The 13,085-nt window shown below is 35.8% G+C and overlaps 1 protein-coding gene across 5 annotated transcripts in view; it reads left to right on the top strand.

Annotated features, from left to right (window-relative positions):
• The window catches only part of PIK3CA (phosphatidylinositol-4,5-bisphosphate 3-kinase catalytic subunit alpha), a 43,656-nt gene that overhangs the window by 26,113 nt on the left and 4,458 nt on the right, over positions 1-13,085 (top strand). For all 5 annotated transcript variants that reach the window (XR_015222413.1, XM_086618661.1, XM_086618660.1 and 2 more), the window contains 13 exons: positions 15-167; positions 276-410; positions 4,302-4,426; positions 4,811-4,892; positions 5,362-5,526; positions 6,086-6,189; positions 7,394-7,565; positions 7,904-8,010; positions 8,515-8,636; positions 9,170-9,248; positions 10,905-11,075; positions 11,636-11,753; positions 11,906-12,057. Coding sequence is in view for 4 of the 5 variants with exons in the window: in XM_086618661.1 (XP_086474787.1) it covers positions 15-167; positions 276-410; positions 4,302-4,426; positions 4,811-4,892; positions 5,362-5,526; positions 6,086-6,189; positions 7,394-7,565; positions 7,904-8,010; positions 8,515-8,636; positions 9,170-9,248; positions 10,905-11,075; positions 11,636-11,753; positions 11,906-12,057 (1,685 nt within the window). In the remaining variant the exon portion in view is untranslated. The remainder of the gene's footprint in view (positions 1-14; positions 168-275; positions 411-4,301; positions 4,427-4,810; positions 4,893-5,361; positions 5,527-6,085; positions 6,190-7,393; positions 7,566-7,903; positions 8,011-8,514; positions 8,637-9,169; positions 9,249-10,904; positions 11,076-11,635; positions 11,754-11,905; positions 12,058-13,085) is intronic.

The following is a 13,085-nucleotide window of genomic DNA, read 5'->3' as shown; positions in this document are numbered from 1 at the left end:
TTAATCTCTTGAAGGAACACTGTCCATTGGCTTGGGGAAATATAAACATGTTTGATTACACAGACACTCTTGTATCTGGGAAAATGGCTTTGAATCTTTGGGCAGTACCTCATGGGCTGGAGGATTTATTGAATCCTATTGGTGTCACTGGATCAAATCCAAATAAGGTAAGGATTTGCATGCCAGCTACCTCCTTAAGAGTACATCTGCAAAATGTGCTGTATTCTAATGAGCATCATTCAACAGAAAAAGTAATTTAAAATCCCTTTATCTAGGAAACTCCATGTTTAGAGCTGGAATTTGATTGGTTTAGCAATCCTGTAAAGTTTCCAGATATGACGGTGATCGAGGAGCATGCCAATTGGACTATATCACGTGAACTGGGGTTTAACTACAGCTATGCGGGGCTGGTAAGGCACACTCCCCTTTTAAGATTAGCTACTAAAATATGAAAGTATTACTTATTTTACTCAATATATTAGTCATAAAGAAAACTTTTTTCAGTATATCCTAATTTATTGTGAAAGCAGGAAATAAATCTGTTTTGTGTTTAGCAAAATGAAGAATATATTCTCCTTTCTTTATATTACCAGTAAACTGACCTAATGCTTCACTGACCAACAGAAAAACTTTAGAGGAATGCTCTTACTGTGCAAACTCTTAGGGCCTTTTTGACACTTTTTATATCACTAATTCAGATGTCTAAACTACTTATTTTAACTTTTCAAAAGTTGTAATTCTCCTTCAATGATACTGTTTTTCTTTTTTTGCAATTTCCTGTCTATAGGTAGGCTTTCTTTTGTGACCTAAAGGTGCTTATAGCTCTTTACTGGCTGTTTAATTGGGCTAGTTAGGACAATAAGTACAGGGAATTTTAAGGGAATTAAAGGACTACACTCACATGTATGCCAATCATCTCCTCTCTTCCATGAAGAAAATCTGTGCATTGATAATTGGCTTTTTCAATGAGGTTTGGAACTTTCTTAAAAGCACGTTTTGTATGATGAAAGGGACAAAAAAAAAGAAAAGTAGTAAAGCTGAAAATGCTACGTATTCGAAGACAAGGCTGTGAAATTAGTTAATATGTTTTACATTTTCTTCTGGAGACTGGTTCAAAGACTTGAGAGTTTCCCTAAGAGAGCTTTGTGGTCTGGGTGAAGAAGAGTCTCTGAGTGGAAAGTTTCGCTGTGCAGAAAGTGCGTGGGTGTCAATTTGGGAATTCTGATGATATTTATAACAGTCCCATCTCAACATATCTTGAACAAAGGGCTGTACGTGTTTGATTTCTCTTGATACTCTACAGGAAGTCCATCACAGAGTGGCATATCTGCTTATGGTATATATTGTGACTGAGTAGTGCTGCAGGGCTCTTATAAGTGTTTAAGGACAGCTGGCTTCTTGGTAAATAACATTTCCTTTGCTATAACACAGCCTATTACCTGGGCTTATGTATACTCAACTTATGTGTACTCAACTCATTGTGTTGTTCTATCTGAAGGCAAAAATAGAAAATGGTGAGGAGAGTAAGCTCTCACTTCAGTGACAAAGTAATTACCAACTTACACTTTAGAGTTTATAAAAAAAAAAAAAGAAAAACAAACAAAACAGACCCACATTTGGAGGTAGAATAAAGTCTCAAATTATTGGCTTTTCTTTTTTGTGATAATCCTTACAGTACTGTAGAAGAAGATCATAGTGGTTAAATATGGAGAAAGCCTATTTGCATCAATGACTGACAGGGAAACAAAGCGTATATCACTGCTTTGGTCTCTCTCATCATTCACGCCACTTTTCTTTCAACCCTCCTTGTTGTCTGCCAAAATCCTCTTATTACTACTTAAATAATTTCATTAGTTGCTTGGTAAGTTTGAACATCACTAGTTATCTCTTAGTATTGTATTTGTCCCCTTTATCTTTTAATGTGTGGTGTCTTCTGGTTTGAAGCCAAACTTTCTAAGTTTAGGTACTGTGCATATTTATAGCTGTTTGTAATATAACTATATTTAGGGAGTTAAAAAGCAATGTGTTGTTACTCATTCAAAAATCGAATACTAGATTACTGTGTAGCACTGACCATATCTGAAAGAGGTAAAAATGCTTGTCTGGAATGGTCAAAATCAGCAAAGCAGTCATTGAGGTATGATTTCTATAGAAATGTTTTTGTTACGATACAAAGAGCATAACTTTTTTGTTTAACCTTAAAATGCATTACATTGCATTTAAAATCAATTAATACATACTTATAAGAGATCATTTATAGGTCCAGTAATATCTCGAATATGAAAGAATTTTCAAATATTAAATCTAATTTACTGTCCCACAATTCATAGAATTTCGAGTTTTTGGTGTTGACCGCAACAGGATAAATGCATTTTCCTTCTGGGCTTGACCTAAACTATGATCTTTCTGACCCACTATGCAGGTACATTTTACACTTTTTTGACTTTCACTTAACTATTTAGGATGACTCTTTCAGAATCAAGATGAATATGTACAATTAATCAGTTGTTCAATATCGACTATGAGATCTTATATCAGGAGTAGGGTGATTATAAAATCATTTATCCGTTAACTTCCTTACAAAATGGCTCTGGCTTTGCTACTTGCACTGTATCCATTACCATAATATTTAAGAATGTGTTCTAGAAATTTTCCTGCACCACATAGAGTAGTCCTGAATAATTTCCCCCGACCTCTAAATCCAGTCCATGTGCTTCAGAACAGTAATAAAAAGAACATGTTGGTGCGCTGAGATCTCACGCTATCACACTGCTAACAGAGTAAGGTACTAAAAATCCTGTGAGTTGGTTGATTGTTACCTTAATATTGGTAAATGTAAGCTTGAAGGCCAGAATATTCTTGCCCCATATAATAGTAGTGAACCCATCATGAGAACGTAATTTATGTAATTAAAGATAAAAGTAAAGTTAGAGAACTTTCATTCTGAAGTAGCTATTGTGGTCGCTGCGTGGTATTCTGACAACTGCTTCTATATATGTGCATATTCTTAGAAATAACACCACTTCACCTTTTAAAGGGTGCCTTGATATCTCCTACTTGGAAGTTTCAGATTGTTCCTTTCTTCGGGGTTTGGTTTGGTGGGTTTTTTTTTGGTGTGGTGTTTGTTTTTTTTTTTTCTTTTTAAAGCTAGATGCTTTGGAAAGACTTCCTGTAAGAGACATGTAGGTACAAAAGGCGTGTAGGTGTTTCTGTTTCAAAGTGCTAGTTCAACCAGTTGAAAATTTTCATCAACAAAACTGGTGGACAAAGCTTAGTTCATTCTTGCTTATTATCTTCTTTCATGTGCTCAGTAGAAATTGCCTAGGGAGAGAGCAGAACAAGAGGTCAAATACTGTGGCTCTAAAGCTTAAACATTTTGAACTGGGGAAAAAGGTTGATCTTATTCTTTTGCAGTAAGTACCAGACAGGTGTCGCTATAAAAACACTGTTCAACTCTTGTAGAATCTTGGGCTACCTTAAGATTAAGTGTCAAACTTGTTGTACAGTTGTATTTTATACTAAATAATATAAGCTGCTTAAGATTTCTCTCTCTTTGCAGTGCAATTGATTCTGTAGTTGAAACCTCAGAAACTGCTTCATGTCATATGTTGCTTTGAAAAACACATTAAATGAACTAAGAAATGGATAGGAGAAAAATTGAACTTGGCACGAGCTGTGAAAAATCAAGTAGTAGTAGTTAGTAGTTTCAATACCAATGCCGTTGGTCTAAGCTGGTTCTAATAAATGAAGTGTTAGATAAAATTAATTTCAGCCTGTACCAGTTCTGTTTTCTGTGCTCTTTGGGGAATATCTTATACTAATTCTGGTTAATGTTTTCCAGTCTTCCTGTTACTCAGGCTTTCCTGCAGTCTTCTACCTTTTATTTACCTATCTTCATCCCCCATATTCTGCTTTTTCAGTTCTGATTCTTTTTCACTCCTTTCAGCAGCTCTCAGCAGTCTCAAAACTGGAGGCAGAAATGACCAGTTTAATTTTGTGCTGCGTTATGTTGTTCATCAGATGTCAACTGCTGCTATTTCTCCACACAGCTGGTTTAGTTGAAATGTACTACTTTGTCTCAGTAGTGACTAAAAGCAGTTGTAGAAATCAAAGGCCTAGTCTTCAGTCTCGATTTTTAAGTTGCAAGTCCTCAGTTATAACAAAAGGAAACAACAAGATAGTATTGCACAATATTAGGCTGTGAGTGTTGCCGGGCTGTTAAAATACTTGTCATACAACATACATGAAGTGTAAACAGAAGGAAATGTGTTGAGGGTTAATGGACCACTTTTTCTCTGCAGAGTAACAGAATAGCTAGAGATAACGAATTAAGAGAAAGTGACAAGGAGCAACTGCGAGCCATATGTACACGAGATCCTTTGTCTGAAATCACTGAGCAGGAGAAGGACTTCCTCTGGAGCCACAGGTATTTGAAAACAAAAACCAAACCAAAGAAAACCCCTTGCTGGCACAGTCAAACTTCACCCTATTCACCTCAAATTCGTCATGATTGTCTTGAAGTTTGCTCCCTTTTTGTTTTTTCTGTATTGTTTGGGTTAGTCTCTTAGAAAAGGCTTTTAAAGCATTCTGCATTGTATGTGTTTGACTCACAAGCCCATGGAGAAAATCAAGTTGTTGAATGAGTTTGCATTTTCCCCATTACTGCAGTCTTACGTTCCTGCATGGATTCTGACACCTTATGGTATTGATCGGATTCTCCTGATAAAGAAGGTGCAAGAATGAGGGGACATAGTAGATGGTTATGGAAGCAAAAATGACGTTTTGTACATACAACTTTTCTCTTTTGCAGACACTATTGCGTGAATACTCCAGAAATTCTGCCCAAATTACTTTTGTCTGTTAAATGGAATTCTAGAGATGAAGTGGCCCAGGTAACATACAGCACTGAAGTTTCAAAGAAGCTTTAAAATATGCTATTTTAAAGAAAACTCCTGGAACTTAAAAACCTGTTATATATGTATGATACATTTGAATGTAAACTTAGATAGTTCAAGTTGCCCCTATAACTGACTGATCAGTCTGGTTCATAGTTCTCAGTTTTTTGCTCAGTTTGAGTCTTAGGATTTCCTCTTGGTGGCATTACTTGAGTCCTTGTTATGTTGCTGATTTGTTGATTACAGTTAAATGTGAGGTGGTGTTTTCATTCTTTTTGTAATAGATAAAATAACAAAGTCAGATGGCAACAAATACTAAATGGTTTGTTGAGAAGAGAACTAGTGAGTAAACAGCTTCTACTCAGAAGCAGTTTGTGTCTAAGGATACCTTCTAATGGCTGTGTATTACTACTTCTTCCTAATCAATGCAGATATGTAATGTGCTTGGGCTTCTTCTTGTCCACAGATGTACTGTTTGGTAAAAGATTGGCCTCCAATCAAGCCAGAGCAAGCAATGGAGCTTTTAGACTGTAATTATCCAGATCCAATGGTGCGAGCTTTTGCAGTTCGGTGTCTAGAGAAGTACTTGACAGATGACAAGCTGTCTCAGTACTTAATCCAGCTAGTACAGGTATAGAATATCTTTTGGTATACTTGAGGTCTTGTGTATATTTGATTACAGAGGCTTGAAATACAACAAAACTTAAGACGATGTGGAAAAGAAGTAATCAAAAGTATCTGTTTGTACTGTGGATTATTTAGTAGGAGGAGATGAAATGTAGTTAATTTTCTCTAGTGCTTGTTGATATTAAATGCCAAAATTTTGCAGAGATGTAGAACTGTTTTACCAGCTGGAACAGGCAGCTATTTCAGCTGTCTTAACATATGGGAAAGTATGAGCAAAAGCATGTTCTCAAAATTTTGAGCAAGTTGAGGCTAAAATATTTGGTAACAGTAAAGGAGTCATCAGATGGTAAGTTCCTGAAATAGAGACAGCCAATGTACTGTTTGCATATATTGTTCAAATTCTAACACATGCAAGTATTAATACCACCATCAGTCATTCTACAAAATTTAATGTAAAACATAGATTGCTTTTTATCTAACTGCCTTTAATCTGTATATTGTTTGTAGAAATAACAACTGCAGCCAATATATATTTTTTAAATATTCTCTTTATCCTTAACTAGGTTCTGAAATATGAACAGTATTTAGATAATCAGCTTGTGAGATTTTTACTCAAGAAGGCACTGACCAATCAAAGGATAGGACACTTCTTCTTTTGGCATTTAAAGTAAGCTTAATATCATGCTAAGGGGTGGTGGGATTCCTGTTAGCTCTAAACAATTAGTTGTTCTAAAAGCTTGGCATACTAAATGTCCTTTTTTAGAAAAATATTACCACTTTAAAATAATGTTTGGTTTATATTTGTTCAGAGTTCGAATGCATAGTTTGGTAATAGAAGTCATCCCTTGCAGTTTCAAAAGTAGTTAATAATAGATACTTAGTCTTGTACTCTTTTTTAAATCTAATGATGATTGTTCTAAAAGCAAGTTAGCCTGTCTAAGATTGCTGGAAGCCTCTCATATTGTTAGCTGTGTACAACTTGGGCAGATTTCTGCTCTTTGGAGTTTATTTTGTCCACCAGATCCCACACCAGTCGTTTGCAGAAAATTTTACAGATAGTTAAGGCCTAAGGAAAGCCACCCAATTAGACGAGATAAGGCTTTGAAAAAATAACTGTTCATACATGCTTATTAAAGACTTTATAGAGCTTGATAACCAAAACACCTCAGTGATCTTCCTTACAAAGTATAACATGGGCTTTTGTAATTCCTGGTGTTGAGCAGGGTGAGCATAAATTAGCCTACAGCATAGTGAATTGTAGCTGTGTGTCACCTAAAAATGCTGTTCTAAGATAGTGTCATCAGACGCAGAAATAGGATTCAAGGAATCTTTGTTGCGCTTTCAGTTTTCTACTTCCCTTGGTAGTGGTCAAGGATAATGGAGTAAGTTGCCTTTATTCACTCGTTTGAGGGGATGTGTTTTAAGACTCTGTGAAGACTGAGAGCAGATAAGAACAAGGAAACTAGAGAGGCCACAGCCCGGGATTGGTTAAATGAGACAAGAAAAAAAATGAAACAGATTAGATATGCTCTCAGGAAAGAAATCTGGAACTTGAATTGAAAACTTGAGGTTTACTAGAGAGTTTCTGGGAAGCATGGATTTTGAATAAAGGCAAAGGGTAGAAAAGGATGGGATGCAGCAAGAAGGAATGGGGAAAAAGCCTATATACTCTGCTCAATTAATGGTAAAGGGTACTGAAGTCTGATCAGTGCAGTCAAAATGCGATGAGTTTTGGGAGATCAATACAAGTTATTTACCTGAAAAGCAGGATCCTAAGCAGTCCTTACGAAGATGTTACAGGTATAGCTTCGGTTTTGGCACCTCTAAGTGGTCTCGTCGTTAAGCTATAACTGTTCTTCCTCTCTGTGTAGGTCTGAAATGCACAATAAAACTGTAAGTCAGAGGTTTGGTTTACTTCTGGAGTCCTATTGTCGAGCGTGTGGAATGTACCTAAAGCATCTGAGCAGGCAGGTGGAGGCTATGGAGAAGTTGATTAACCTCACAGATATTCTCAAGCAGGAAAAAAAAGATGAGACCCAGAAGGTATTATAAGCTGTCTACATACCAAAACTGTTGCTGTTGAGTCACAGGAATTTAGAACTGTGTTTAATTTTATTAACTAGGAAAGTATTAATGTTAACTTCAGTAGATAGTATGTTATCCTAGAAGCTGTAGTATTTTCTGTGTGCATTGCCACTGTCTGTCTCTTAAGGCATTAGAACTAAAGTTAAGGGTTTCAATTTGGGTAGTATGTGGCCAAGTGAAGTTGCTTATGTTGGAACTGTGCAAAACCATGCTTTAAAACGAAAGCTAAAATCTGATATTTACCTTTGTTTACATGTAATTGGTGTTCTCAAAACCTGAATGTGATTATTTATCAGGTACAGATGAAGTTTCTTGTTGAACAAATGAGACGGCCAGATTTTATGGATGCTTTACAAGGTTTTATCTCTCCTCTTAATCCTGCGCATCAACTGGGAAATCTTCGGTATTGTCTTCAGTTATGAAATTTGTCTAGATATTTAAGTAACTGCTTAGTAATGTTAACATTGACATTTAACCTTAACGTTGTTAACATACTAAATGTTAGTATCTTCAGAGTTAACTGAATAAAATTTGTAGCTGAGTAAATTATATAGAGCGTGAAGTAGTTTCAATCTAATGGTTTAACAAATTAGGGGCCAACATGACACCTGTTCCTTTACAGTGACAGGAGCTGCAGTCCTTTTTCCATTTGCAAGGAACACACACTGCCAAAGGAAAATTTACAATGTAGCCAGCGTTTCTGTTGGGCTTAGCAAATGGTTAATGTTGCACTTAGTTTCAGCTTTTAACTTAAATCAGTAACAGTGGCTGATGGTCAGTTACCTGTGCATCTTTAATTTGATACTAAAGAGTTTGAAGAAAACAGAGAGGACTTAGTATGTGTTACAGAAATGTGGTATGAGAATCAAATTTTGCTTATTTCATAGCAACCTTATCTCTTTTATAGGCTTGAGGAGTGCAGGATAATGTCATCTGCAAAAAGACCCCTGTGGTTGAACTGGGAAAACCCAGATATTATGTCTGAATTGTTATTTCAGAACAATGAGATAATCTTTAAAAATGGAGACGGTAAGGAAAAATAAGTGTAATCCAAAAGCAACATATCTGTTTACTTTCTTATTGTTTAGTATTTTTTCTAAGCATATAAAATACATATATTGAAAAAAACTTTAAAAAAAATCAACTGCGTAAAGCAATTTTCTTTTCCAGAAAAATTAAGCACGCACAAATAAGTATTTCTGTCATGTACAAATTTTGTGTGTTCTAAGATGCTCAGTCTGTTGAGGTGGAACATGATACTATTTAATACTTTGTGTTTTTTACTTGAAAATGTCTACAAGATACTATAGATGTGTAATCTGTAACTCTGTTTTCATGTTTTTAGTGTATATTTTTAAATAGCTTTGAAATCGCCACTACAAATTTATATTCATTCTCAACCATTTAAAATCTACTTTTCTCTATGGAGATAACAAAATGTGCGCTAAATAATGCAAGCTGCCTTCCCTTTAGACATACTTTTTGGGGAAAAGTAAACTAAAATGTAACAAAGTGTTGTGGTGTTATGAAATTTGCAATCTCTGTGTATTTGACTGTTCCAGACTTGCGTCAGGACATGCTGACACTTCAGATAATTAGAATTATGGAAAACATCTGGCAAAATCAGGGTCTTGATCTTCGGTAAGCATTAGAGGTCGTTCTCAAGCAATACTGTTCTTAATGGGTTTTGCATTGGTTTGTTGCTGGAGATTCCTTCTGTTCTCCCAGTGGTGATAAATGAAATGCTATAAATAGGCATGTTTCTACATGTTAGAGTGGGTTTTAATTTATTTTTTAATAACCTTCAGTTAGCTAAACTACTGGATTCTCTAAAGATAAGATTGTGAAAAACACTTACGTCTCATTCCGGTAGCTATGAGGGATCTACATACCAGCAATGGCTATAAAGCTAACACACACTAGCCACGCCATGGGCTACTGATGATATCTATAGGATTTGCTTTGAACATGTTGCTAAACTTGCAGTCCTGTTGAGTGATGACTCTTTGTAGTTGGTGTCTTCGTTTCAGTACACAAAGTAGGTATCACCCAGATACGCATGCAGCTTCTCCACCTCTAAACAGTCTGCAGTACTGCATTCAGCTCTGGAGTCCTCCAACATAAGAAGGACTTACAAGTCTGACTTATGTCAGACTTGTATCTAAAAATGCAAGTGTAGTTAGATATAAATATATCTTTAGTACCTGCAGATAAAGTGCTGTTAATCCAAAATGGAGAAGCTCATCTCCACACAACACCAGCAGTCAGCTCTGCCACTGGCTACGCATTGCACTGGTGTTCCATAGATTCTGAAGTCTAGTACTAATGATAGATAGTTTTTTTTACCATGGCATCACAAAAAAGCTTTGGATACTCCAGTGTTCCTAGAAGGCTGTTATACTCTATAGGTATGAACTTTCACTCCAGAAAGAAAACTTCTGAAGAGAAAAGGGCTGCTTTTAAGTGCATGACCTTCTCTCCCAAATCTTTTAACAGAGGACGTTAAACATTTTAATGGCCATGTTTCTCTCAGTCTTTGAATACAAGGCTAGTTTTGACTTAGTTTTCTCAGATAAAATGTTTTGAATGAAACAGAAGAAATACGGGTTTTGGGGGAGGGAGAGGAAAGAGTCCTGTGAAAGAAAAGGGAGGCAGAGGAATTAATTTCTTCAACTTGTAAAGAGAAAAATGGGCTACTGAGATTATCCTTGGATTTTCACTTCACAAAAAAGTGATTTATGATGCTCTTTAAAGAGTCTGTGAATAAACATCTGTTTACAGATAGTCAATTAACATCTGGATAAATTGTAATGTTGCCGACTATAGATTGCAGTTACAATTTTGTAATGTGTTCAGGTACTATTCAGAAACTCGTTTTGAGGTCCCATATTGGTTTTACATAAAAGTATTACCTGTTATTTGTTTACAGTAACCCATGAAATCCTAACATTCATTTTCTGAGTACTTAGATTCTGTATCTAGTATTTATCTTCAAATAGATCTTGTTAAATCATGCCGAATGCCTTTTTAAGGGTTTTGCCAGTGGATTCTCCAAGGCCTCCAAGAACATGTTAACAAAATTTTGCCTTAACCTTTTGTCCTAATATAAAACTGAAGAACAACATGTTACTGTACTAATATCTGGTACATTTTTTCCACAAGACTAATGAATAATATACCTATAAAACATAAAAACAGATTTTCATGTCTTAAAGTACTTAACTGATAAGGGCTATCAAACATGCCTGTTGTTTGCTGTCTTAAACCTTAACTCTGTTAAAAACCTTTGTCTTTCAGGATGTTGCCTTATGGTTGTCTGTCTATTGGTGACTGTGTGGGACTCATTGAGGTAGTGAGGAGCTCTCATACCATCATGCAGATTCAGTGTAAAGGAGGATTAAAAGGAGCATTGCAGTTCAACAGCCATACATTGCATCAGTGGCTCAAGGACAAGAACAAAGGAGAAATGTGAGATTTCCTCTTCCTTGTTTTTCTTGTTCATGTGCTCTTTTTGATGGAAACATCAAGAGAACTAAAGTTCATCAAGTGGGAAATTTTGTTCATCTGGATTTGGCTTGTTGTGTTTTGGGTTTTTGTTTTGTTTTGTTTTGTTTTCCCCTGCCCTTTTTTGCCTAGTATTTCTGCTTTGTAGCTCTTTTAACGTGTTCAGGTTGTTGTGTGACTTCTCAGTAGTAAACCATAAGTTGGAGGTAGAACTGTGAAGATATCACTTAAGTCTGTATTTTAACAGTAGCTCATCAAAATGAAAACTGCTGGCTTTCAAAGAGGGACAGTCACTTCAACAGCTGGTTTACTGTTCCACAATCTAACTGCAAGTACATCTGTTTTCAGAGTATGCTGAATTTCTTCCTTACTTTGATAAAGTGATAAAGTCCGGGAACTGTGCTTCATTGAGAGAAGCTAGAAGTTGATTCTTCCTTTATAGGGGGGAGGAAAAAAGAAAGAAAAATCTGCACTTTTGTATTAGAAATCTGTAGGAAAATGTCTCCTTTGTTTTTTTTCAATAGGTATGATGCAGCTATTGACTTGTTTACACGTTCTTGTGCTGGCTACTGTGTTGCTACCTTTATACTGGGCATCGGTGATCGCCACAATAGTAACATCATGGTAAAAGATGATGGACAAGTAAGATATTTTTTCTAAAAACACATCTCTCACTTCGATATGAGTTTGTTTTGAAAAAAATCCATTTGAACTATAAGTAAATGATCAATTTTACTATGACAGCATTTAAACAAGGGATTACTAATCTTGAAATACCTTTCTGTCTTTCCAAGCTGTTTCACATTGACTTTGGGCACTTCCTCGATCACAAGAAGAAAAAATTTGGTTATAAAAGAGAGCGTGTGCCATTTGTCTTAACACAAGACTTTTTAATAGTGATTAGTAAAGGAGCCCAAGAATGTACCAAAACAAGGGAGTTTGAAAGGTGAGCCTTTTTTTAAGCATGTATCTTCCAGAATATTTTGTACTTAAAATGCATTTTACTACTGGTGACCTTTAATAATTAGACCTTTTAACTGAAAAGCAGTATTTTAATTGGCTTGCAGTGGGTATATTCTAATTCTTTAGAATTAGATTAGCCATCCACTTGTAATCAGTAGATGATTTTAGTGCTAACATGGCCTTTGGTTCATGAAAACCTCACTTGAGCTTTGCAGCCTGTATAAACATGTATAAAGATAAATTACACGTATATGAAGATAAATTTTTAAATATCTGATTTTTTTTTATTTAACACTTACAGCATAATCCTCTTGGGTTTGCATAACTGCAAAAACTGAGAATTCTTAAATATCAGATATAATGCTCATCAGAGCCTTGCTGGTCACTCAGCAGTGCTTCTTTCTCCTATAGTTGCTGTGATATCAGCTCTTTAGCTGGCCTGTGTAGTTCATGACATTGTGCAGAGCTTTAAAATAATAATAAATAAATAAATTTTGTTGCTGTAGTCATTCCTAATATATGTCTTTTCAGAGATCCAGTTATTGAGAGGTTTCAATTTTAATGTTAATTTCATTATGTTATGGGAGGGGAAGACAGATTTTAAGTTATAGTATCTGTCTGAATGCGGCAGGTTTTTTTCTTAACCTGATTTAAATCAGCAATTTCAGCATGAACGGGCATTTCTCACCCAGTGTTGTGATGTGGCAAATGCCCCTGTCGTCAATGCGTTCTTCAAAGTATCAAAGGAGCAACAGCTGGTGCCCTCATAAAACTACAGGGTAGAAGTGCATCTCTGACCATAACCAGGAAAGCACTGTTTACAGCAGTGTAGGAGGAAATGTGCTTTGAAATCTAAAATGTCAGTAGCGATGACTAAAATGGCTCTGTGAACTCCCATAAACTTGTGTGGAACTCTTGCATGAATTGCAAATGAGGTTTAAGGCTAGAAAACCTGTCTTCAGTTTGGCTATTGTGTTCGTCTGACCACTACTAATTCTTAGAGAATGAAGG

The sequence above is a fragment of the Tauraco erythrolophus genome, chromosome 11 (assembly GCF_009769465.1).
Source record: "Tauraco erythrolophus isolate bTauEry1 chromosome 11, bTauEry1.pri, whole genome shotgun sequence".
Taxonomy (NCBI): Eukaryota; Metazoa; Chordata; class Aves; order Musophagiformes; family Musophagidae; genus Tauraco; species Tauraco erythrolophus.
This window is presented reverse-complemented; position numbering and strand designations above follow the sequence as displayed.